The sequence below is a fragment of the Trichosurus vulpecula genome, chromosome 1, assembly GCF_011100635.1.
Source record: "Trichosurus vulpecula isolate mTriVul1 chromosome 1, mTriVul1.pri, whole genome shotgun sequence".
Taxonomy (NCBI): Eukaryota; Metazoa; Chordata; class Mammalia; order Diprotodontia; family Phalangeridae; genus Trichosurus; species Trichosurus vulpecula.
This window is the reverse complement of record NC_050573.1, coordinates 129,546,475-129,574,138: the sequence shown is the minus strand read 5'-3', so window position 1 is coordinate 129,574,138 and position 27,664 is coordinate 129,546,475. Positions and strand designations below refer to the sequence as shown.

The 27,664-nt window shown below is 34.6% G+C and overlaps 1 protein-coding gene and 1 pseudogene across 3 annotated transcripts in view; one reads left to right on the top strand and one right to left on the bottom strand.

Moving 5' to 3' along the window:
- Positions 1-27,664, bottom strand: part of CSMD3 (CUB and Sushi multiple domains 3) — a 1,625,828-nt gene that overhangs the window by 530,446 nt on the left and 1,067,718 nt on the right. For all 3 annotated transcript variants that reach the window (XM_036758935.1, XM_036758944.1, XM_036758952.1), the window contains 3 exons: positions 27,462-27,600; positions 16,569-16,756; positions 5,893-6,081 (listed from right to left, as the gene is read on the bottom strand). In XM_036758935.1, the coding sequence (XP_036614830.1) occupies positions 5,893-6,081; positions 16,569-16,756; positions 27,462-27,600 (516 nt within the window). The remainder of the gene's footprint in view (positions 1-5,892; positions 6,082-16,568; positions 16,757-27,461; positions 27,601-27,664) is intronic.
- On the top strand, positions 18,187-19,608 carry LOC118854752 (annotated as a pseudogene).

Genomic DNA, 27,664 nt, shown 5'->3' with positions numbered 1-27,664 from the left:
TCTCTCTTATGGCACTTTATAACTTTTATTGCAGTTATATATATATATATATATATATATATATATATGTGTGTGTGTGTGTGTGTGTGTGTGTGTGTGTGTAAATATATATGGGCTTTATCTCCCTACTAAGTTTTAAACTCTATGAAGACAGAGATCAAATATTTTTGAAATTAAAGAGTAAAATATTGAAAGAGTAGAATAAAACATAAATAAAAACATGTAAATAATAAAGTATAAAATGTTACATAAATGGGAACACTGTGTCTTCAATACAGTATATAAATAAATATTTAAAATACATAAATAAAAATTTGTGGTATGATTCAAACGGAAAATGAGTATTGTACTATATGAAGGAATATAAATGTTTTCATTATATTCATCATTAAATACAATGAATATTAAATACAACACATAATTAAATAAAAATAAATTTAACTTAATCAGAACACATTCTCTCAGGTAAAGGATCAAAGGGCATTTCCAAGGCAGTTGTCATTTTGAGAAGGGGAATATTTAGAATACCATGATAACTAAGGAATAAAAAAAATATTTTTTTCAAAATGACAATATCAAGAAAGGCAAGTGTGATGTAATGGATAGAGGCACTGGACTTAACGTTAAGAAGATCAGGGTTCAAATTCACTCTTGGACAATTATTAGCAGCAGAAAGTCAATTAGCCTCTCTGTACCTCAGTTTCCTCATCTGTAAAAGAAGGATTTGGGACTTAATGGCCTCTAGGGTCCCTTCCCCTCTAGGTCTATGATGATAAAAGCAGGTGAAAACAACATTTTTTTGCTAGTCTTAGACCTATATTTTTCTATCACTTATGTCATATGGCACAGAGCAGCCATAAAAACATTTAATTACTACATGTACATTTTTGGTACAAAATTCCATAAAAGTAAATATATGGCATGGTAGAAAATGTCAAGATTATTTTTTGCGTGCTGACATTTTGAAGAATTTATACTTTTCTGTGGATGCATGTGTGTATATTTCTAAATGGAAAGTGACCACCAAAGCCCTTTAAACACTATTTGAAGAGACCTAATTTGATTTCACTGCCACAGTTGGTAAAGAGCATTGTTCTTAATATGGAGTCCACGGATTTCAGAAGGACTACAAACTTATATGGGAAAAAGATTTTTATTTTTGCTAACTTCTAACTGAAAGCTAAAATTTCCTTCAGTTATTAAAAGGTAGTATTATGAGCCAGGGTTCATTGACTTTCCCATACTATCAATTGGGTCCATTACAAAACAAAGGTTAAAAGCTTCTGGTATAGAGGAATATTCATAGCACTTGGACCCAGGTGACTCTTAAGCTCTCTTAGTCTTGATTTTTTCATCTCTCAAATGCTGTCTAAAACAGAACTATAAAAAATTTACAAATCATAAAAGCTATGTGAGTATGAGTTATTTCTTTTTGGGGGGATACCATAAACTACATAACTCTTAGCCATGGGAACATTACACAGCTTGGACTATATAGTAGTTTGATGTGTTTTGAGCCTTTGGAGACCTTCCAACCACATTCTAGAATCTGAGGCTGAGAAAGTTAAGGGACCTGACAAGCATCCAATGGAAGATTCAAAACTAGGCCTCTCTTGACTCCAAGTCCTGGATTCATGTTCTATCTACCATACTGACTCAAAGTCAACATTGAAAAGTAGCTTGATAGAATGTAGGACTTGGATACAGGAAGACCTATATTCAAATCCTGCCTCAAATATTTATTAGCTGCTGTGTGATGTAGGTGGGCCTTAGCTTCTCCATTCATAAAATGATAAGGTTGAACTCACTGACTTAACACCTCTTCCATTTCAAAATCTATGATAATTTGAAGGGAATTTTCTAGTAGAGTAGAACAGAGATCTATCCTTGGCACTGTAGGGATCATCATTGTTTATCAGCTTACTTGAACAAAGACATAGGTGGGATGTTTGTCGAAAATATAGATGACATAAAATTTAGTGGAGGGAGAGTCACGACTGACACAATGGAGTATAGTGTCAAGACCTAAGAAATTCAATTAGTACAGAATACTAAATTGCGTTAGATAAAATAAAAATTAACATACATGGAATGTCCAATACATAAGCCCCCCAGAATCAATTTCAAAAGTAGGAGATAGAAGAGTCACAGCTACACAATTTGTCTGAAAAAGAGCTAGGAGTCTTAGTAGACTGCCAATTTAATATGAGTAAATAGTGTAACATTTATTTATTTATTAAAAGAAACAAACTAGGGAGATCTTTGACTTCATCTAGTATCCAAAAGAAGAGAGGTTATAGGTCTACTTTTTCTTCTATTTTCAAGCATGGGGAAATTTTTTTTTCAGTTCTAGGTGCTATATTTCATAATATAGAACAGATACAAAAGTCCACATCCATGACTCTGAAAGGTCAGGAAATTATGTCATGTGAGGCTTAATCGAAGAAATTGGAATTTTTGCTCTAGAAAAGAGATGACAGCTATCCTCAAGTATTTAAAGGGCTGTTCCATGGAAGGATTAAAATTGTTCTTCTTGACCAGAGCCGGGCAGAAGTATGAAAAATCTGAAATAGCAAACAATGAAACAACTAATAGCCAGCATTTATGAAGCTTTAAATTTTTCAGTGTTTTAAAAATATTATATCATTTTATCCTCACAATACCACTATGAGGTAAATGAAATTATTATCCCTATTTTACAGATGAAGGAACTGAAGTAGACAAAAGTTAAGTGACTTGGCCAGAGTCACACACCAAGTAAGTGGCTTAAGTCAGAGTTGAACTCAAGTCCCCTGCAGATCCAGAGCTCTAATCCTTACACAGCCTAAATATCTCTAGTGAAAGTGGCAAGAAGAAAATGAAGGCATGATATAAGGAAGAGCTTCCTAACAATAAGAACTGTTCCTAATTGAAATGGGCTGCCTTGAAAAATACACAAGTCTCCAGGACTGAATTATTTAAGTGAAGGCTGAATAACCATTTGTTAGAGGTGCTATAATGTAATAGTGTCAAATTCAAATATAAATGTGTACAAGTAAACTGTATATAAGGATCACTGATCTTAATAACTTAGAAAACATAAAACATTATCTATGTCCTATTGTATTTTTAAGTGATTTTGTTAAATATTTCCCTATTGCATTTTAATCTCGTTCAGGCCATACTTTGGAGTGTTGGGGGCCACTGCCATCCACCCGTCAGATTTTTGACACCTCTCCTACAAGGGGATTCCTGTTAAACTGTGGGTTGGACCAAGAAATAACATGCTACAGTGGAAAGAATACTGATTTGGAGTTAGATGACCCCAGTTTGAATGCAACCTATTCCTTGTGTGACCTTGGACAAATCATATGGCTTCACTTATCTTACCATTTAAATGAAGAAATTGGAGTGTTTCATTTCTGTTATTTTTCTAGCTCTAAAGTTATGTTGCTATGGCCAGATGACCTCAGGAGTCTCTCACTGTGCTCATATTTTATGACAAAAAGATTAGTATAATGTCATGAACTTAGCATCACTGAATTTCAACTGAGTGACAATTTTTGTGCATTCCATTTTGTGTAGAGCATGGAGAAATGTGGATTGCTGGGTTCATGATGGGTTAACTGATTTAGATTCAAATATGTTTATTAAGGTATTAATGCCATCCTGAAGGAAAACCTCTAGTATACTGCTTTTGGACTCTGCCCATGGCCCCGCTCTGTCTGAATTTTTTACCAGTGACTACAAGGAAGGCCAAGATGACATTCTTTTTAAGTTTTCGGAAAAATACAACTAACATCCTCAATGCCAGAGTAGAGATCCAAAAAGACCTTGGCAGTTATAGAGAATCAGCACACATGGATGGGTTGTCATCTGCATCATAGATCTCATATTTTCTCTCCCCCTAAACCTACCTCTTTTTTAGTCTCCCTTATTATTTTTGAGGGCATCATGATCATTCAACAATACTGATGCCATCTTTGTGTCCTTAATCTCCTTTACTCTACATTTCCAGTCAATTAGCAAATTTTGTCAATTCTACCTTCATTTTTCACATCTGTGCTCTTCTATCAGCTCAGGTAGATACCACTCTATTTCAGACCCCTATCCCTTCTTGCCTAGATTATTGTAAAGTCTTCTTAATTGGTCTGTCATCATCAGGTCTCTATTCTTTATGATCTAACCTCGGTGGATATATCAAAATGTATTTCCTAAAGGGAAGTATAACCATAGTATTAATACCTTATTCAAGACATTCTAAGGGCTCCATAGTGACTCTAAAACCAATATTATTTCTTTTTTACCTCATTTTTAAAATATCTACTTTTGGAATTTTTTCTCATGTACATATTTATCACCATGATAATATGAAGTGTTCTAAAATTTTAGTATATTATTAAGCTGTTAAAACCTCTTTATAGGAGTATATTTGTAACTGATATAGTATTTTTTTTTGGAATGGAACATCAAAAACGTTTGGAGATCAGTGCTAGAAGCAATAGACAATCACTGTCTGTGAGCAAGGGAATAGTATAAACGGGTACATACATTGGAAATATTACTCTAATACTAATGCAAAGGATGGACTGAATAAAGAGAGGCTGGAAACAGAAAAATAATTTAGTTTTATTCACTGTTAAAAAGAAAATATATATATATATATGTATATGTATATATATATATATATATATATATATATATATATATATATATATATATATATATATATGTATATGTATATATATATATATACGGGACTTTTTAGAATTATTGTATTAGAGGGATTATTTAGTAGTAAGCATGGAAGCATGGTCTGGCTACTTCCAGAGAAGGAAACATACTTGAACTTTTCACAGTTTAGATCTAGGGTAAAATTATTAGTCAGAGATAGCAATTTTTTTTTTCCTTTTCATTACTCTCCTTCTAGAAGGTTTGCCATCCTGAATGATTTATTTGTTCATTTATTTGTTCAGTAACTCCTGAAGATTGACCAGTAAGGCTCAGAAGGGAGAGAGAGGAAAAGAGGACATCTGTGTAGTTGAGAAAATACTCACAGTAATGACACCACACAATATTGAAGAAATAAAGAAGCATTACTTCACCATTAACATTCATAATAATTCAGAGTATTGCTGTTGTCCAGTAATTTCCAACTCTTCATGACCAGATATGGGGCTTTCTTGGAAAAGATACTGGAGTATTTTGCCATTTCCTTCTCTAATTCATTTTACAAATGAAGAAATGAAACAAACAGGGTTAAGTGACTTGCTCACTTAGTCACACAGTAAGTATCTGAGGCCAGATTTGAACTCAGGAAGGTAAGTCTTCCTGACTTCAGGCCTAACACTCTATTCACAGTGCCACTTAGCTGCCCCTTTTATAGACCATTTTAAACTACATTATGCTTCACTCTTTAATGATGATTCTATTTACACCAGGGCACTTAAATGAAATGATTCATTCATTTCCCCATGACCAATTAGTCAGTCAAAGGCATTTATTAAGTGACTAATGTATATGAAGCACTGTGCTAAATGCTAGGTATTAAAATTCAGAAAGGAAATAGTCTTTAACATCAAAGGATTGACATTCTATTGGAAGAAACAATATGTATATGTATGCAATATGTGTATATATATGTATATATGCATTTATATGTGTATACATATACATACATATATACCTACATATATGTAATATATTGTATATAATACAAAATATATGCAAAGTAAATTAAATGTGATTTTTTAGAGGGAGATGCTACAAGCTAAGAGGATTATGTAAGGTTTTACAAATGAGGTGATGCTTAAACTGAGTATTCCAAACTCATTTAACAAATATGTAATATGTGTCTGCTATGGGCCCTATCATGCACACTCACAAAGGTATTATGAGTTCATTCATTTTTACCATCACAAGTTGGAAGTGGATGACTCCACCAATGGTTTTTTTCACATAGAAGAGGTTCTTCGTGGCTTAACCTATATCCTGGGTCACAACTAAATGACACAGTGGAACCTATGGAGAAATCATGACCATAACGCCGTCCATGTACTGGTATGCCAGGATCCAAACATGAATATGTGTTAACTGTAACACCTAGAAAACAAAGAAACAAAACACACATGTGTACATGTATTTTCTTTTTTTTTTTGATATTCATCACCATATCAAATTTATTATTCCAACGGCACTAATACATCTGTAAACGTTCATGATGACAATCACACTGCACAAAATTTTCTTGCCTTCTAGTTTCTGGCCAACTGGAAAACATCTTCTTAACTTTCCCCTCACCTTTCCTGAAGATCCGCTACAGGCCATTTGCCCAAGTAAAACCTCTTAATGCACTCATTTGCAATTTGGGGGCACTATGTACCTGTATTTTCATATCAATATGGAAGCAAGACAGATGCTACGATTTGCTCGTGTGTCACTGCTACTGATTCTTTTCACATTAGTTCCCATTGCATTCAACTAGATTAGTGCACTGTGTTTTAGTCATATTAGACAAAAAGACGAGAAAAATCCAAAAGCAAAGGCATGATTTTGAGAATAATTCAATTGAACCAATGTTTTTTAAGTGCTTATTACAGGCAAGGCACTGTGTTGAGCACTCAAGAAACAAAGATAAAAAAGCAAAAAGAAAGCTAATCTCTACCGGTACTCAAGCAGCTACTTTCTACTTTGGGGATGCATATAAACAGGTAAGTAAATGCATTAAAATTTGAGGATGGAGAGAACACTAAGGATGAGAAAACTTCCAAAGTTCCTCATGCTGCAGTGTTTTCTCTGCACACGTTATTCTGTCTCTTCAGTTTCTAAAGACTACCTGTTTTGCTGAACTTCAACTTTTGACTGGTCCTTTGTCTGATCTCCTATTATAGAACAGGATTTTTTTTTGGTCACTTGCCCTTTGGGAAGTCAGTTGAAGCATATTAACCTTTTCTCAGAAAAAAATACACTGGGCCACAAAGCAAACCAATTATATAGAAATAATACTATGAAAAATATTTTTTTCAAATTTTACTTTTGTTCTTTTGTTACATTTACCAAACGTACCCTGAACAAACTCAGCAAAATAACCCAATACGAAAGGCACCAACATTTTAATATTTCTCTTTAAAAACCCCAGCCAGTTTTTTATTGTTGTTTTTTTTTTTTGCTTCTTCTTTCTTGTGGTTCCTCCCACTAGTCTCAATTCTTCTTTACAACATGACCAATGTGAAAATAGGTTTAATATGCAGAGACCTCATCAGACTGCATGCTGTCCCGGGAAGTGGGGAAGAGAAGGAAGGAGGGGGAAAAAACTTAAAAACTCAAAAGCTTATGGAAGTGAATGTTGAAAACCAAAAATAAATTTAAAAAAAACAGCCAGATATTAAGAAATGGAGATTTGAGGGAAGATAAATGATCCCCTACTAGAAAAGATGTTGTTTCATATATAAGGTTTCACAGGAGCTTAATATGGCTAACTCTTCCTTTCTAATTCAATGTCCTTTGTCCTTAAGTGATCCTTCCTTACCTCTTAATTTCTGAAATAGCATATAAAACAATGATTGCATTCTTTAATCTATGTTACTTGTACTTATTAAATGTGTTTTTCTTTTGTTTTTATAAATTCAAGTCAAACATTCTGCTCATTTCAGGAGTTCTTATCAGGAATTCTTCAAATGTCTCTTTTTTTATGGAAGATAAAATTTGCTTCACGGATAATTAGGCTAAGCTTTGAAGGATATAGCATTCTGGGTTTTAGCCTAAGTTCCTTAGCTTTTTGGAATATATGATTCCATTCTCTCCTCTGATTTCTTGTTTCTGTAGAGTAATCATCTGTTATATGAATTGATATTCCTCCATATTTAAACATCTTTCTCCTGGATGCTTTCAGAATTTTTTGTTTATTAATGAAATCATGAAATGTAACAATCACATGCCTGGGATTACTGAGCATTGGTTTTTTGGTTAGTGGTGATCTGTTTATTTCTTTGAAAACTTTTTTTGTCAGCAATCAAAAGTTCTGGGCATTTTTCTTGTATTATTTCATGAATCATGAAGTTTTTGATGTAACCTCTTCTTCTGGAAGACCTATGATTCTTAAGTTATTTCTGTATATCTTATCATCAATGTTAATCAATTTAGCATGTATGGAATTTAGATCTGTTTGGCAAATTGCTGTCTTTTGCTTTTGTCTTGCCAAATATTGATCCTTTTCTCTATTTCTCTGTTTAAAACTTGTTATTTGCTTTGTCAAAGCCTCCATTTCCTCAGATATCTCTTTTAACTTCTTTGCTACTTCCACACAGCTACTTGTGTCTTCAAATTCTTCATTAAGGTTTACAATTTTGAGAGGGGCGGAGCCAAGATGGCGGCTGGTAAGCACGGACTAGAGTGAGCTCCGTACCCGAGTCCCTCCAAAAACCTATAAAAATGGCTCTGAACCAATTCTAGAACGGCAGAACCCACAGAACAGCAGAGGGAAGCAGGGCTCCAGCCCAGGACAGCCCGGATAGTCTCTGGGTGAGCTCTATTCCACACGGAGCTGGGAGCTGGGAGCTGGGAATGGAGTGGAGCAGAGCCCAGCCTGAGCGGCGTGGACGATCCAGTCCAGAAGCCGGGCAGAGGGGGCCCTAGCGCCCTGAATACGTGAGCAGTTACCAGACCCCTCGACCCACAAACACCAAAGACTGCGGAGAAGGTTAGTGGGAAAAGCTGCGGGAGTGGAAGGAGTTCGCGGTTCGGCTTCCAGCCCCGGGGGCAGCGGAGGTGGGGCAGCTACAGCTGTTGTTACTTCAGGCTCCAGGCCCACCTGGTGGGGGGAATTAAGTGGCGGATCACAGCAGGGGTGCACAGCCTGCCGAAGATCTGAGCCCAGTCTGGACTGGGGGTCCTTGGGGAAGGAGGAGTGCGGCTCTGACAGAGCTGGCACCTCCCCCCCAAACGTAGAACATAGAACTCTGTAATCTACAAGCAGTCATACCCCACTGAAAAACTCAAGGGTCAAGTTAGTTGGTAGGGAATATGGCCAGGACGCGAAAACGCGCCCAGATCCAGTCTCAGACTTTGGATTCTTTCTTTGGTGACAAAGAAGACCAAAACATACAGCCTAAAGAAGACAAGAAAGTCATAGAGCCTACAACCAAAGCCTCCAAGAAAAACATGAACTGGCCCCAGACCATAGAAGAACTCAAAAAGGATTTGGAAAAGCAAGCTAGAGAAGTAGAGGAAAAATTGGGAAGAGAAATAAGAAGGATGCGAGAAAACCATGAAAAACAAGTCAATGACTTGCTAAAGGAGACCCAAAAAAATACTGAAAAATACACTGAAGAAAACAACACCTTACAAAATAGACTAACTCAAATGGCAAAAGAGCTCCAAAAAGCCAATGAGGAGAAGAATTCCTTGAAAGGCAGAATTAGCCAAATGGAAAAGGAGGTCCAAAAGACCACTGAAGAAAATACTACTTTAAAAATCAGATTGGAGCAAGTGGAAGCTAGTGACTTTATGAGAAATCAGGATATTATAAAACAGAACCAGAGGAATGAAAAAATGGAAGACAATGTGAAATATCTCCTTGGAAAAACCACTGACCTGGAAAATAGATCCAGGAGAGATAATTTAAAAATTATTGGACTACCTGAAAGCCATGATCAAAAAAAGAGCCTAGATACCATCTTTCAGGAAATTATCAAGGAGAACTGCCCTGACATTCTAGAGCCACAGGGCAAAATAGAAATTGAAAGAATCCATCGATCGCCTCCGCAAATAGATCCCAAAAAGAAATCTCCTAGGAATATTGTTGCCAAATTCCAGAGCTCCCAGATCAAGGAGAAAATACTGCAAGCAGCCAGAAAGAAACAATTTGAGTATTGTGGAAACCCAATCAGAATAACCCAAGATCTGGCAGCTTCTACATTAAGAGATCGAAGGGCTTGGAATGCGATATTCCGGAGGTCAATGGAGCTAGGATTAAAACCTAGAATCACCTACTCAGCAAAACTAAGTATCATGTTCCAAGGCAAAATATGGACTTTCAATAAAATGGAGGACTTTCAAGCTTTCTCAGTGAAAAGACCAGAACTGAATAGAAAATTTGACTTTCAAACACAAGAATCAAGAGAAGCATGAAAAGGTAATCAAGAAACGGAAATTGCAAGGGACTTACTAAAGTTGAACTGTTTTGTTTACATTCCTACATGGAAAGATGATGAGTATGATTCATGAGACCTCAGTATTAGGGTAGTTGAAGGGAATATGCATATATATATATATATATGCATATATATATGTTTATGTATATATATAAGTGAATGTGTATGTATGCATGTATCTATGTGTATATGTATGTATGTGTATGTATGTGTATATATATATATATGTAAAAGAGAGAGAGCAGACACAGGGTGAGTTGAGGATGAAGAGAAGATAGCTAAAAGAAATAAAATGAAATTAAGGGATGAGAGAGTAACTTACTGAGAGAGGGAGATAGGGAGAGATAGAATGGGGTGGATTATCTCCCATAAAGGTGGCAAGAGGAAGCAGTTCTAGGAGAGGAGGGGAGTGGGCAGGTGAGGGGGGAATGAGTGAACCTTGCTCTCATCAGATTTGGCCTGAGGGGGAATACCATACATACTCAGTTGGGTATATTACCCCACAGGAAAGAAGAGGGAGGAAGATAAAAAAAAAAATAAAAGGCAGGGGGATGATGGAGTGGAGGGCAGATGGGGGTGGAGGTAATCAAAACAAACACTTTGGAAAGGGGACAGGGTCAAGGAAGAAAATTCAATAAAGCGGGATGGGTTGGGAAGGAGCAAAATGTAGTTAGCCTTTCACAACATGAATATTGTGGAAGGGTTATACATAATAATACATGTGTGGCCTAGGTTGAATTGCTCAACTTCTTAGGGAGGGTGGGTGGGAAGGGAAGAGGGAAGGGAATTTGGAACTCAAAGTTTTAAAATTCAGATGTTCAAAAACAAAAAAACTTTTTGTATGCAACTAAAAAATAAGATACACAGGCAATGGGGCGTAGAAATTTATCTTGCCCTATAAGAAAGGAAGGGAAAAGGGGATGAGAGGGGAGGGGGGTGATAGAGGGGAGGGCTGACTGGGGAACAGGACAACCAGAATATACGCCATCTTGGAGTGGGGGGGGAGGGCAGAAATGGGGAGAAAATTTGTAATCCAAACTGTTGTGAAAATCAATGCTGAAAACCAAATATGTTAAATAAATAAATTCCATTAAAAAAAAAAAAGGTTTACGATTTCCCCCCAAAGTACATTCCTAATATCTTCTTTCAAATTTATTACTTCTTCCATTTTACTATGTTTGAGTTGAAAACCTGATAATTTCTGTTGCATAGCTTCTACTTCTATACAGAGAACCTCTGTGATGGACTCAATTTTATCTATTCGGCTCAATGTCTTTTTGAATTTTATATTGAGAATCCTGTTTTCTTCATTGAGAGATCTATTTTCTTCATTGAGAGTTCTATTTTCTTCATTGAGAGTTTTAAATTTTTCCTTTACAATTCGTACTTCTTTTTTAAATTTCTAGAATTTTTCCTTGGTCTCCTTTTTCACTTCTATCCATTTTTCTTTCTTTTTGAGATTCACTGTTGATTTGTCTCCTTGTGAAATCTGTTCTTTTCTCAACTTTCTATCTTGGAAATAGTGAGAAAGGTTGAGACTTCTATTTGTCTCTAGTTTCCCTTTCATAATCTTGCTTCAAGTGTGTCATTGGATAGATCTTCCTGAGCTCTCAACTTCCTATGTGTTTCTACCTGGAATAAACAGGGAGATCGGAGTTGAGGAATCTTGACTCCAGCTGTCTATTCCCTTTTCAGGCACGGTTCTTTAGTTGTTCTTTATCTCCTGTGGCTGGTCAAAATCAAGATGTCTGTCACGTCTTATAAGTCAGGGTGCAGAATGATGAAGCTAAGTAACCCATGAAAGGGTATACACAGATCAATAAATGGGATACCAACACTCAGTTTGGCTTCTTTGTCACTGAAGGACTAGAATCACAGCCTTTCATAGTTGGACTCTTCTGTAGTACACATTTTGAGAAAAATAGGTAAAGCTACAGGGAGTGGAAAGATACTGAGGCTCAGAGGCCTCAAGGAAAGAAGAAAATATGGGAACAGATGTAGTAAAACCCTGACTCCTTTTCTAAGCAGAAGACAGAACAGCAGTTAGGAAAAGAAGAGCTTTCAAAATCTGGCTTCCCTGTGGAAAAGTGGGAAGAATATAGAAGTAGGAAGAGAGGCCTCCACATAAGAGGAGGAGTTCACAGGCAAGCCAGGAGGGATAAAGTCCAATATAACCAAGGTTAAGAATTCCTGTTATACAGTCTTTCTGTTCTCTGACTTTCAACAGTTTCTTTGTCAAATCCCTAAATGACCCATGTCCTAATCTAGCCATGATATCTTTGTTTGTCCTGGTAGCAATTTGTCTACAACTACTAACCCTCAGCATCCAGGTATTAGGTACTTATGCACACTAATGAACCATAACTGCCTTCACCTTAGTATTGAAAATTCTCTCCTCATATTCATACTCAGCTTTAATTATTGACGCTGACAAGAGATTTCAGAAGACTTTTCCATGTTCTTCCAACATGACAGACTTATAAGGTAAATATCTGTATTTTATATAGTTAAAAAGAGCAGAATAAATATTTAAAACACTCCAAGTCCAAAAATAAAAATCTTTATTTTCATTAAGAACCTATTGAAAAAGCAAAAAGGGAACTTGAAAAATCAAAGTTTTACTTAAGCACCCAAACTACATATTTTAGCTCTATTTTTGAATAGGGCAATTTAACATAATGATGTTTTTACTGAAAAATGAAAATATAAAACAGAAAATCTTCACTTTCTTAGGTAAGCAATAATTAATCATTTTCATAGAAAAAATGGTTAAAACTAAATTGCCATAAATTATATAGAGAGTGTATATTCATTACATTCTGTGTAACTTCTGGGGAAAAAACTGCAATGGTGGAATTGATGTACTACATTACCTAAAGAATTTGTGTGTGTGTGTGTGTGTGTGTGTGTGTGTGTGTGTGTAACAGTCCTTCGCTTGGGAAATTTTGTGAGAAATGGAAAAAAGGAAAATATTTCTAATAAGTAGGCAGACTAACCTAACTTGTTCATTCATATGAGGAAAGGGAATCTTTTGTGAGGGTCAGAAGATTGGGATGTTGAAGGGCAAGCACTGGCCCGTTCAGTGCAGAGTAAAATTTCCCTCCAAGGCTGTTGGCACCATAAGAAGGACTGTTTGATGAAGTATGTGGCAGATTGCACTGGCAATTCTGCAGCTGTTTTTATGGGAGTCAGTAAAAAAGTTCTCTGGTGTAATGAATGCAGATATAAAGCTTGACCAATACTTGTTAGAGCAGAGTAGGTGAGCAAAGGGTCCATTACTAGGAACCAAAAGACTATATAGCAAAGCTTGAGGTAGATTGAGGCTGAGAAACAGGACAAAATACTACCTAGGCCCAGACCAACACTTATAAATGCCTCTCAGACACCCTAATGCAGAATAGAGAGAGGTAGCAGCAGGAATATGCTGGAGCCAGCTCCTACCAGAGCCAATTGTTAAATTTTTAGTTTTACCATTTACATCTCTGAAATCTGCAAACTCTACAACTCAGTGTTCGAGATATTGTTTTGTTTTCTAGGCTTTGTTTGTTGTCTGGGTTGTCTGGACTAAAGAACGTGATGGAGAAAATATTGATAATGCAGTTTAAACTTAAAAATGTATCCATGTACATTTTGTGTATGTGTATGCAAGCCTCTTGTTAGACATTTACTACATTGTAGCTGAGGAGCAGGTGAAGACTGTGTGTATGGTAGAATGAAGGAAGGGAGAAGAAAGGTAGCTATGTATAGAGACAGAGGTGGGAGAGCTAAATATTTCTCTCCTATTGAGCAGATTAACTTTTTTTTCTTCTCTCTGATACTCTTCTTGTCATTATTTTCTACATTTTAACAAATGGATAATTTAATTTTTAAACAAATGTAATATTAGTATTCTCATTAGAACTCATTAGAAAGCAGAGATTGCTCTGTTAGCTTTTAGCTTTTTATTTCTATTACTGGTACATAACAAGGCCTGGAAAATAATGATGCTTTATTAAATGCTTGTTGAAAATATTATCAACATATCAATTAGGTGATTTATATATATATATATATATATATATATATGTTATATAGTCATGCTAGAGAAAATATATGTGTGTATGTATGTGTCTGTATACATATACACATGTATATATACAAAATAACATCGGAAAGCACTTTTTTTTACACAGTACAATGGCATAATCACAGACTAGAAAGAAACTTTAGAGACCCGCTTGTCAGATATGGTGGAGGTTCTTTTTACGGACAGGTTGAAGAACATAGATGCTGGAATCTCTTCCAGCTTTCAGAATTTGTGCTTTAATTAATCATCTAGAACAACCTCATATAGATCTCTATTCCTGGGAAAAAAATGTACTGTAAATCAAAATTTTAATTTACTAGGGAATTTAATCATTTTAAGGAAAATTATAGAAAATAATCCCGATAACCTTTCACAAAGTAAATAATCACCCCTTCTGGTACCATAACGTTATTGTTCCTGGTGGCACTACCTGTGTATTTGTGATTCCTAAATGTGTAACATAGGGTATATTTAGACTGGAAAGCTGTATTACAGAGAATTAAAGAACTCTGCCCCGATTGCTCCCTTGAGTCCACTAAGGGCAACTAAGCCATCAGTTTGAGAAGCAAGAAAAGCAGAATGATCTGACAACTAAGCTAAAAATACTATGATATATTTGTCAGTTATTCATTATACCTTTTGCCCCAACTCTGTCAGTGGCATATTAGAGAAAATATTTTGGTTTTGTTTTAGAAGTCCAGAATGGGCACTGAATTGTGGGAATCGAATAAGACAAAATTTTCAGACTGCTGGGGATACTTGATAACAGCTTCTTAGGAAGACAAACCTTCAGTATAGGGGATTATGACAGTCAGGGCTAATGATTTTTGACCATTTGGTGTCCAGTACCAAAGTGACAGTAGCAAAGCACCAGTCTAGAGTAATAGATAAAGTAATAGATAAAGAAATCAAATTTCATATAAAGGGTAAATCCAACCTTAGGAATTTTTGAAAAACAAACTTGTACTTAAAAAGATGAGTCAATGATATCTCCCTCTAGGGGATAGTACAATCAAGATAATCTACAAGAATATTCTGAAAGCCAAAAGAAGAAGCTATTAATGACAGATTGGGATGGTCTTATCAGGGAGGAGTGAGATTAATTATTTAAAGACAGTGCCACATGAGGGTTACTTAAATAAAGTGAGGTTATTTTGCCTGGGAAAGAAAAAAATTGAAGGAGGTATCACAACTGCTTTCTGGGGGATTGAAGGTCTGGTAGAGTTTGGTTTTAGACTTGGTTTTCTTGGTTTTAGTGGGCAGAATGAGAAGCAATAGAAGAAGGTTGCAAAGTTCCAAGTGTAGGCTTTTTGTAAGGGAAACATTCCTTATTAGTGCTATCCCAAAGTGCAATGGACTACTTCAGGAGTTAGTAATATCCCTTTTACTGGAAGTTTTTGAGCCAAAGCTAGATGACCACAAGTCTAGTATGTTGTAGAGCAGATTCTTTTTCATTACACATTGTACTAGATAGATATTCTTCCTAGCCCTTATACATGGGGAAAATGAATATAAGATAGGTTAATGTCTGTGTTTACAATTTATATTAAACCAAATATGTCATCATATCCCTCTGAGACATACTGACTTACACACAGTATACATCTTACTGTGCATGTACTATACTGACTTACACATAGTATATATATTAAATATAGTTACATCTACATATATATTCATACCTACATAGAAATAGAATATGGTTTTAAGGAAAAATAAGAATTGTTTTTTAAAAAAATTATCAACACAGTCCTGTAACTTTCAAAGTTGAATTCCTTTCATTTTATTTGAGCTCCGTGGGTTATTTGTTCAGGTAGGTTTGTGCTACGACAGCTTATTAATGTATTTAAATTTTTTTAAATGTTAGTCATTTTCCATTATTTTTAGGGAACACTAATGGTACCTATTTTAAATAGGAATACTACTTTTTCATTTGAATGAAAGCTAAAGCATAAAAGGATGTTTCATAAGGATGACTGAACTTTAAAGAGTAGATATAAAAAAAGTGTAAGGCATTGTTCATAACTTCACTGCTTAGTCTGAAGTTGCCTCCTAGCTCTCTATTATCTGATCTTTTGAACTATACACAATGCAAATGTATGAAAATTTTTAAAATTGCATTTTGATATCATGTCATTTCTTGTTATTTTCTACCATTTATAACAAACATTAGCTACAACCTGGAAGGAAATTTGGGTGTGTAGGAGAATTCAATAGAGGGTATCTTGCAAACCAACACCATTCTGATATTCTGAATACACTGAAGTGTTTGTGAATAAAATTCCATTAAATTTACAATAACAGAACAGTAACATTAATTGCAAAGAGAAGTGAATGGGCACAATGAAGCCAGAATTTTGGGGAGTACTTACTTTCATAATGAATCTTGAATCCATTATTAGAACGACTGTTGTCTGTTGTAAATAGAAGGTAGATGAAATTGCTGCTACTAAACAGAAACTGGGGGACTTGAGTACCATTGTAAGATCCAAGCAGAGGTGACAGAAGGTTTGGCCCATCATGAACTTCCAAAACATCATAATTGAGTTCAGTCTGAAATCTAAGATATAAGAGACTTACATATGAATGTATGTTTAATGGAAAAGGAACACACAAAAACGTTCACTTCTATTTTCTAATCTTTCTAATTTAAAATTCTAACATGTATGTTATTTTATTTTTTTACAAATTTACCTAATTTATTTTGAAGTTCATAGCAATAATGTCAAAAATATTTTTTCATAAGCAATGTTATAATTAATTCTTTTAAAACCATGTATGTATTTCTTCTCTATGATTAATGTTTCCCTGTCACTAGCTCCAATGCCACCTCCTGTAGAAGACACTTAATGTACCCAAAGCCTATGGTGTTATTCCTCATTCCCCAGTTTTCTCTTCTAAGGTCCATTTAACTCTATATCCATCTTGCTTGTATCTATTTCTTTATATTTTACATTTTAATTAGAATGTAAGTTCTTGGACGACAAGTTCTGTTGTGGCCTTTATTTGAATCCCTGGAGCTCCAAAAGTGCCCAGTATTTAATAAATAATTCATAACTATTACTGTTATACTATTAATGATTATTCTAAGAGTTTACATAGACATTTCTCATTCCCCAAGCAGTTCTCTTAAATCATCGTTTTGTCCTTTTTTTAAAAAAAAATCAACCTTTTATCATGAGATCTGGAAATTATATTTATTACCTGATTAGGAAATTCCAGAACAACTAAATGTGTATAAGAACCATATGGCAAGATAATTGATTTTAAGACCACATCCCATATATTTTAAAAAATCTAAACATTAGAAATGAGAATTTTTTTTCCTTCATGGGTTCCTTTATTGAATTATTATCATTAAACATGTTATTCCCTCCTTAACTAACATCTATGCATTTTAAAAGAATACCACATTCTGAATCTGGTTCACAGATTTTTAATATGGAAAACAATCCAAGTTTAACATTTTTACCTAATCTCATACATGAACTAAGTTTTCAAGTATCAGTTTCCCAAAGTATTGAAAATATTGGGTTGTGATTAAGGGGAAGATTGGAATAGAATATATTGTAAAGGTTAAACTTCTGTGTCAAATTGTAGCCCATTACTGGTTTTAGAAGAAATTCAGTCTCAAACTTTCGAGCCTTCAATGCAACAATCTATCTTTACTAAGTCCAGATGTACCTCTCAAATATCTCATTATTTGATTGTAATAATTATTAATAAGTACATTATAGACATATAATTATCCTCCATATGTAAGTGGTTTTCAAGGAGTCTGCACTGTCATTTTTTTCTGTCATTTTCAAATCACAACAGTAGGCTAAAACAAGTTAGCTATTTTACTCCTTTAAAAATAATAAAAGAAAAAAATGATGTTAAGACTTTAGCTTAATTATAATTAATTGGAAGCAATTATTAATGTAGCATATGAGTGTTCACAATTAAACATATAATTTAAAATCATTTAAAATAAGTAATTGTTATGCGATGGCTAGAGAGCAGGGGGTGTTGGTGGAGATGGTTCAGGCATTGTATGAGGCTCTTGACTACCACTTGATGTTGGAAGGAATTCTAATTTTCTAGAAAATCAGACATCTTTTCTCCAAAACATATTAATTAGAGGGACGATTTGACCTTAAAGCCAATGAAAAGGAAGAAATGACTGAGGAGTGGCAGCTAGAACCTCTTGCATCTCTTGTTTCAAACGATCATCCTGCTCTTAACTACAACATTGTTTCAGGTCTTCCAGGCCCCAAAACTGTGATGAATGGAAGGAATGTATAATCTTTGCATCATTTAATTTTCTTGGACTCTTGGATAATTGTAGGGTAAAGGAGGTAGCCTTAGCATCTCTAAAAAATATGGTGTTGGGACTTAAGGGCCTAGAGGATTTTATGGCACATTTGATGTTCATTTGGAATTAGAAGAACATCTAGAAAAGGTTATGAAAACTGAGGAAGCTATCATGCACTCATATGGATTTGCCACAAATGCTAGTGCTATTCCAGTTTGTTCAAAAAGGTGGGATATTGTATTTGTACACAGAGTTGCCAGCTTTGCTCTTCAGAAGGAATTACAAGCATCTCATAGTGACATTAAGGTATTTGAGTATAATGACATGTTTTACCTGGAGTGCCTACTAAAAGAAGAAGAGATTGAAGACCAGAGGAATCCTTGTAAGGCACATGTAACTTGAAGGTTTATTATAGCTGAAGGATTGCATATGAATCCCAGATCTATTTTTCCACTGCCACGATTGGTCAAGTTAAAATATAAGTACAAAGCAAGAATTTTTTTTTTGGAGGAAAGCCTTTAATTTGGAGTTCTAGGAGAACATGGCCGAGGAGTCACTGAACATTTTGGGATAAATATTGACGACACTGATCTTATCAGTGCTAACATGGAGAATTCCCAGCTTCCACTGGAGAATTTTGCTGCGGCAGATCTTTTGTAATTGGCCATCAGTGACTTTCTGGTCAAGGATATTGCTTTTCAGCCTCTCCACCTCCCTTATTTAAGCTGCAGCTGCTATTGAGGCCCTCAACATCATAGAAGAAAATCCAAAATTTTTCAGGTGTTGAGAAAGAAGTGCAAACCAATTCAGAAAGCCATATAAGGCACTTATGGATTAAGAGTAGTAGGCAAGTCATTTTCGCCAGCATTTCACCTACAACTAGAAGAGAACCCAGGATCTCAAGAGAATGATATCAAGCTACTTCAGAGAATATGTAGATCAATACATGAACAGAAATATTGCATTAATTTTGGCACATTACTTGAAAAAACAAGAGAAAAAGTCTTCTTCTTCCTCCTACTATTAGAATTGTGGTGAGAATAGAGCAAACTGAAAAAGACCTAGAGAAGGCAGCATCTACCATCAAAGAAGCTGCACAGTCCACTCTGAATTAAACTTCATCGATGGACTTAATATGGTCCAAGAAGATGTATCAATATCTATAGTATGTGAACATCTCACAAAATTTAAACTCTTTATTTGAAAAACAGTTTGCAGTTGTTTACATGAATAATTCTACAAAGGTACCAACAAAAAGTATGAATGTAAGAGGAATTGTTTAACACATACATAACACACACACACACACACATACACGCACATACGTGCATGCACACACACACGCACACACACACATACACACCACTGTCTCCAATGAGTACCAAGAGCAATTCTATCAGAAAAAAACCCAAAACTAAATGTATTTGAGCAGAATCTGAGCTGCACTGTTTAGTACTATTTAAGTGAGGATTTTCCTAACTAGTATTTTTAATACTCATTTTCCACATTTTCAACTATTCTAATTAAGTATTTTTCCTTCTAAAATTGAAAGTTCTTTCAGCACTCTTTAGTCCCTAAGATTCCATATTAAAATGACTTAATGAAACATTGATTAACAGTTATGTGTAAATGAAACTTATCAATGACTACTGAGTATATAGTTGAACCTCACTTTTTCACAGTTCTCCTTAATCCTATCATGCTAAATGATAGATAATGTCTTAAGGAATCTCTCTCTCTCTCTCTCTCTCTCTCTCTCTCTCTCTCTCTCTCTCTCTCTCTCTCTCTCTCTCTCCCTCTCTCTCTCTCTCTCTCTCTCTCTCTCTCTCTCTCCCTCTCTGTGTATATATATATATATATACACACACACATACATACATATATGTATATATGTATATATGTATGTTTATACATACATACACATTTGCTATTACTATGAATTTTTTATTTTAATATACTGTGCTCTGAATTTTTTTTACACATTAAATATATTGATATTTAATCACCACTAATAGTGAAAATGTTCTTACACAGTACTTATTGTTTGTGCTTGCTTTCTAATGTGGAAAGTTTTAATTCAATTTACTTAATGTATTTGATCTTTACATATATTATGTGTTGACTTCTGATCTATTTGGGGTAGGAGTTTATTGTTTTTATTCAGAAATTTAAATAATGACCTTTACATGCTTTTGGGTGTTTTAAATGTAGTTTTTTTTTTTTGTATCATGGGTTCATATTGGTAGATATCAGTTGTAGGTTTTCTCTGTGTTAAGGCAGAACAAAATGGTCTTCCTTCCTTACTGCTTTTATGATATTGAAAATCCATACAGATAATACAAAAGCCCTAAGATAAAAATTTTAAGCTATACTTTAACTGTTTTCCCTTTAACAATCAAAATTATTCTGTCATTGTTTTCAATAAGTGCAGAAATGCATAAACATTAAAAAATAAGTAATTGTAATATTAGCTTTTATGTGTGTGCAAGTGTTCTAGCATAGGTCTATGTGGTTGCCTACCTTTTTGAAAAGACAATTTCACAAATTTAGTTTACTCCTATCTTTGAAAGCAAAGCAAACAGCTTTTTTCCTAAATGAAACTCTGGGTGGAAGAAAATACAATAGGACCATAGGGATATCCACAGGAAGACACTTAATCCTTGAAATGAATGTGTTATTGGAATCCATGAATTATGGATTTCTGTTATTCCAGCTACTTGGTTTGCCAGTCTATTTGTGGTATTAAAAATTAAGCACCATCCTGAAGCATCCTATCTCAAATAACCAACTAGCTAAGATCAGACTAATTTTGAATGTATGTAAGAGGAGCCAGGGATTAATTTAGATTGAAATATGGAGAGACTTTATATTGAATAGCGTATGGACCTTAATTAGTAATAGAGAGAAAGGTTTTGTTTGTTTGTTTTGTGAGAGTACATCTTTATAAAGGAAACAACTATGGAAAGGAACTAAAATTATAGGGAATAACAAGGAAACTCAGGGAAGGTCATGAAAGAAGTTGATCACAGAGCTATGATAAGAAGTGGCATAGAAAGAAAAGGAATACAGCATTCCTCATGATAACCTTTACACATTTCTTATTCAAAGCTATATTCTAAAGATCATGATATTACATTGCGTGTTGCTGTTTTCTGACAAAAACACCCTACCATTTAGTAATAAAATTATTTTATAAAACATTCTCCACTGTGTTCTCAAATGTAGTCCTGACTCTTTAAAAGTCATGAGAAAAGAAAGATAGAAGATAAGAAGAAACAACAGTAAATTATCCTAAGTAGCTAACAGCATGCTTTGGGGAAGAGATTAGGGGATTTCTGAGGCAGGAAAAGGATAGTAAGTTTTGGGACAATTTCTTTACGGTTTATGAACATAAAAGAACAAAAGAAATTTTAAAAACAAAACAGGTCATCCAAAAGAGATGATTGGACTTCAGGGGAAAGGTGGATAAGAAAGAATATAACTTCCCTTTTGACTAGTTCAAGAAGCATCAAAGAAATGAGTTCCTCCCAACCCCAGACTTGGGAAAGTAATGGTCTCAGAGAGACAACACCTTCCCGCAGTAGGAATTAAATGGAGAAGAGTAAATCTAAGGATATGACTCTATAAGTATGAAACTGAGACAATGTTGTAAATGGGCTATATTAAGAACCATTAAGCAAAGAGACAGTTTTGAGAGGTTTGGGTTTTTTTTTCTTTTTCTTTTGTATTTGGCATAACAGTACTTAAAAAAACTTTTCATTATCTACAGAAGAGACAAAATCTAGTCTTCGAAGCATATTAAATTTTTGTCTTCCATTCAAGTTTCATTTAGACATTATGTCATAAACTAGAGTTGACTCAGGGTGCTAAAAGGTTAGACCAGTTGAATGCAAGCTCTTGATATAGAAATATTCAACATATTGGAAAATATACTAGAAATCCTTCTCAAGTCTAGTACCTTCCCTATGTTGATTTTTTTCCTATTTATCCTGTATATTACTTGTTGCACATAGTTTGCATCCTGTCTCCCCTTTAGATTGTGAGCTTTTTTGAGGACAGGAATTGTCTTCTGCCTTTCTTAGTATCACCAGTGCCTAGCACAGTACTCAGCACATAGTAGGTGCTTAATAAATGCATATTAATGGACTGACAGACTTAAAGGAGGGGCTGGCTCTGAACTGAACTATGCATCTGTCACATGAAGACAAATGTAAGGGCTTAGCCAAAGGATTCCACGAGTATAGAAAAGCTCTTCACTAGAAGGTCAGATTGACCAGGTGGTCTATTGTTTTTGCCCTTTGGCCAGAGCAACTCATTAAGATGTTACTATCTGCCTCAGTTGTAGAATATTTTGTACAATGTTATAGGTTGAAATTTAATTTATATTTTTTCTCAAATATATTTATGGCTTCCCTCTTGGTCTTTCATGGTGCAACATGCAGTGAAAGAATAATTCTAGGCATGGAATTAAAGGTTCAACTCTGACTACAAGGCTATGGGCAAGACAATTTATCAGAGTTTCATTTGCTTCTTCTATAAATGGTCACAACACTACTAACGTTCCATAACTTAAAAGACTGTTGGGAAGGAAGCATTTTGCAACTTCATATAAATACGCAACATTATTGTTGTTTATATTAAAATTATCATATAGCACCTCAAAACGCAACTAACAGGTATCATTTCTTAGAAGTAAATTAATTTATCAAGTGCTAAACTGGTATGGAATAGATAGCTTTGGAACTATAGTTTTATCATTTTTCTTTAAAATAAAATTAATAGTCAATGTTTATTCTTGATGATTCTAAAACCACATATAACAATGTACCATGTTCTTAATTATCTTCTCAGGGATTTTCATAAGCTTTCCAAACAAACTAATATGAGTTCTCAAATGGCAGAGGGCAAATGACATGCTTTGTTGTTTTTTTAATTAAGTAAAATTTATTATTTGGTTTCAAATCTTGCTACAATATGTCAAGTATAAGAGTTATTACGATATATTGGGCAGAATATTTCATGTGTATGGTATGTGTTTTGTGACCTTTACCTGGAGATTATAATGATTTCATAGACTGTCCTAAGGATAGGTTATTAGAAATAGGATTAATGAACATGGACCTGTTTTAAAGTTTAATCTTCATTATTAACACACTCTTAAGACCAGACAACTAAAAAATAATAAAGGTCCCCTCCAAAAAACGTGCATCTGTTTAGAGAGACTAGAACTCTACTGTGATAAGACAGAAGAGTACGATAAAGGAGCAATACATATGGTGGGACATTTGGGCTGAACTTGGGAACTACAGCTTAGAAATGTGAGTGGAGGAAGTAGGCACAGCCAGAGAGACTAAAAATAAGTCAGAAGTCAGTCAACAAGCATTTATTAAGCACCTAAAATGTGTTGGTAATTGTGCAATGAACTAAGGAGATAAAGAAAAGCCAAAAGATAGTCTCTGCCCTCAAGGAGCTCACAATCTCATGGGGCTGCAACTTGCAAACAACTACATACAAACATGCTATGTACAGGAAAATTAGGAAAACAATCGATAGGCACTAAAATTAAGAGAGACTGGGAGAATGAGAAAAGAGGAGGACTGAGGGTTAACAAAAAGATCGTGATTAAATAAGTAACCTGACAGTTCCAGAGAGAAAGAACTGTGGTTTTAAGTAGTAGGGAAGAGAGAGAAAAGGAAATAAGATTCAATGAGGGATAAAATTCCCTGACTATGGAAAGTGATCCTAATGTACTTTAGAATGGTCAGACCAAATCATGAATATTATATTCATTTCTGGGTGCTATATTTTAAGAGTAGTATGTCTAAATTGGAGCAAGTCAAGAGGAGAGGTGACCAGCATGGTAAGAGCTCAAAATCAGGTCGTATGGTGAATAACTGAAGGAATGGGAGATGTTCAATAAAGAGAAAAGGAGAGATGATTATTTTAAAGTTCTAGGAAAGTTTTCATGTAAAAGGGAAAAATAAATTTGTTATTTTTGCTTCCGTGTATAGACCTTGGATGAAAATGTAGAATGTTTTATCATTTTCAATAACAATTCAATGGGAAATTATTAGTTACAGCTTGTTTTTATAGAGCAATTCAATTTTGAAAATGCTTTCTTCAAAGCAATGCTGTGAAGGAGTAGTACGAGTATTATTCCAATTTCACAAGTGAGGAAACTGAGGTTTAGGGATATACAATCAAGGACCAGAACAACATTCTTAGTAAAAAGTTGGTCAAATTTCAAGACATGAGGAAGGGTATGGGGCCCTCAATGAAATAAAGTATCCTAGTAGTTTCCCATTTAGAATGTGCTAGTTCAAACCTCTGGAAGGCAGCTAGGCGGCTCAGTGGATAGACTGCTGGTCCTGGAGTCAGGAAGACCTGAGTTCAAATCCAGAATCAGACACTTACTAGCTGTGCTACCCTGGGCAAGTCACTTAATTTCTATTTGCCTTTATCCACTAAAGAAGGAAATGGCAAACTACTCAAACTTTTTGCCAAGCAAACCTCATGGACAGTATTGGTGATATGCTGCATGGGGTCATGAAGAGGCAGACAGGACTGAACTACTGAACAACAATAATTTTAAATCTGCCAGTTTAAGGATTCAGGGAACAAATGGCAGGGGAAAAGTGAAAATTCTTTACCTTAGAAACTGATACAAAATTCGTGCAAAAAAGGTTAAAGTACCTGCATCTGATATATCGGCTCAATTGACAGATATTATCTTCCTTAATAAATGCTTATTCCCTCCTATTTCTGTCCCTAATGGAGAGAAGTCCCCAAGAAAAACTCTAAAGGTGAAATATCAATGGGATCCAAGGTAAGAGAGCCTGAAATTATACCTGAAATGAACTAAAAATGAATCCAGACACACACCCTGGGGCAGTAATAGAACTTCGTTTTAACGTTGCCATGTGCAAAATTCTGCAACATAAAGTAAATGGGAGCCAAGGCAAGATATGTTGGGATTTAGGGAAGGGCAAGTTTAAAAGAAAAATGTATCATGATATAGGAGAATGGTAGGTAGCTTAATTTATACGAACTACTTCATCTGTGATTAAACTTGGACTGAAGTTAGTTCAGGTGAAGTCCATCCTGCTATAACTTTAGTGATGGCTACATGATGTATTCAGAAAAAGTCACATTAAAAAATTATCTATTTGGCTCCAGAGCGTCATCAGTTATGGCTAGGAGAAACGATAATAGGTAATAAATAAATATTTAGATGAATTAACTGAATTAGACTACTAGTATTAACATCACACTGTTACTATTGTACTAAGGAGAACACTGAGAATTAAGATGAAAACAAGATAGAGAATTTTCATGAACAAGAGAATATGTATTATAAGTGTCCCAAAATAGAAATCACTTTTTACTTCCTGAATTACTTTCCTTAATCACTTATGAAGTAGTTTCTCTTCTAAGTGCATTCTTTAAGAATCACTTTCCATGTTGATTTTAGCTCCTAGTCTAACTTAAAGATTTTATTTGTAACTACACTGAGCAGAGGTGAAGAAACGTGCAAAGCGTAAAGGAGCAAACCAGTGTATTATGTATGTATATGACAATATACATGTGTATACGTGTCTATACGCATACGTATTGTGTACACATATGCGTAAGTCTTTTGTAAAACAAAATGTAAATTACTTTCCATTTTCATATAATACTTGCAAACAGGATATTAAGTTGAAAATTGAACTTTTTTATTAAACATAAGAAAATTTCAAATGTGGATTTTAATTAAGATTGATTGTACAGCACTAGATTCTGACATTTCAAATTTAATAAAAATTAACTAATCTCTCCCCTACCATATGGGATCACAGGTTCATAGATTGGGGGTTAGAAGGGACCTTGGAGGAAATCAAGTCAAAACCCCTCATTTTAGAGATAAGGAAATAGACACGGACAGTTAGGTAACATGCCACAACTTACATGGCTAGTAAGTATCTGACAAGGGATTTGAACCTAGGCATTTCTGATTAAGCCCAATGCCCAATACCAATAGATTAAAAATATCACAAATGTAATCAGAAGCATTCTGCTATTATATTTGGGATTTTTACAAAAAATATTCTCATTATAAAGAAATTGGACAGTGAGGTTTACCTACTGCTTTGTACAATGCAAAAACATAAGAATGAATAAATAAAAGTACTTCTTAAAAATAATGTAAACAATTGTGAAAAAATGCCATTTCAGTACAATAATCATTATTTCCATGGCCTATACACATGAATATTAACACCTTAATATCGAAAGCAAAAACAAATTATTTCATGAGGAGATTTCTTTCTGATTTGTCTATGTGAAAAGATTCTAGGTAATGTTTGATTTCTTAAAGACAGTTAAAAATAGGCTGTTAGTTTGTGTGAACTTCCCTACTATACCAGATGACTGACCTGGCTGTAGGATAAGTAAGACATCTTTCAATTTGAAAACAAGACAGGGGATATGATTTAGAATAATTTTCCTGACCTATGGAGGGTTGAACTCCTATGCTATTTCCCATAATCACAGTATGTGATTCATCCATGCTTTTTTGAAGGGCAGATAATTTTAAGTACGTAAGGTGGAATGTATGTATTTGAAACTAAAGCACAGTGTTGATTTGAATGTATTTACAACACCTTTGCCTCGTGGAAGTCAGCAGAGCAAAATTCACGTGCCTTTCAAAATATGGGACAACTAAACTCATTAACTTAAAGGTCACAGATGCATAACTCAATAGTGTACATTTCTATAAAGCATAAAGGTCATACATGCATATCTCAGTTGTACTGCTGCAACATTTAACACAGAAAATTAACTTAAGAATATGCTGAAAACTTAGAAAAAATGAAAGCTACATAAATATAAATCGCCATCATAACTTATAATTTGAAATTATTTAGAAAATATTGACTATTTTTATAGATACAACTTTTAAAAAAAGAAGAAAAGTATTTTTCAAGACCTTTCAAATGTAATTTTGATAGAGTGTCCTGGTTCAGCTTCTATCACCCACTCACAATTCAAGGAGTCTTTGTAATACCCTGGCCATCCTGGGGAAAGGATCACTCCACTGGGAGAGGAAAAATGTCCACCACATGGAGCTGAAAATAAAACAATTGAGAAAAATAAGAATAAAACTTATTTTAAAGGATGTTAAGAGTAATT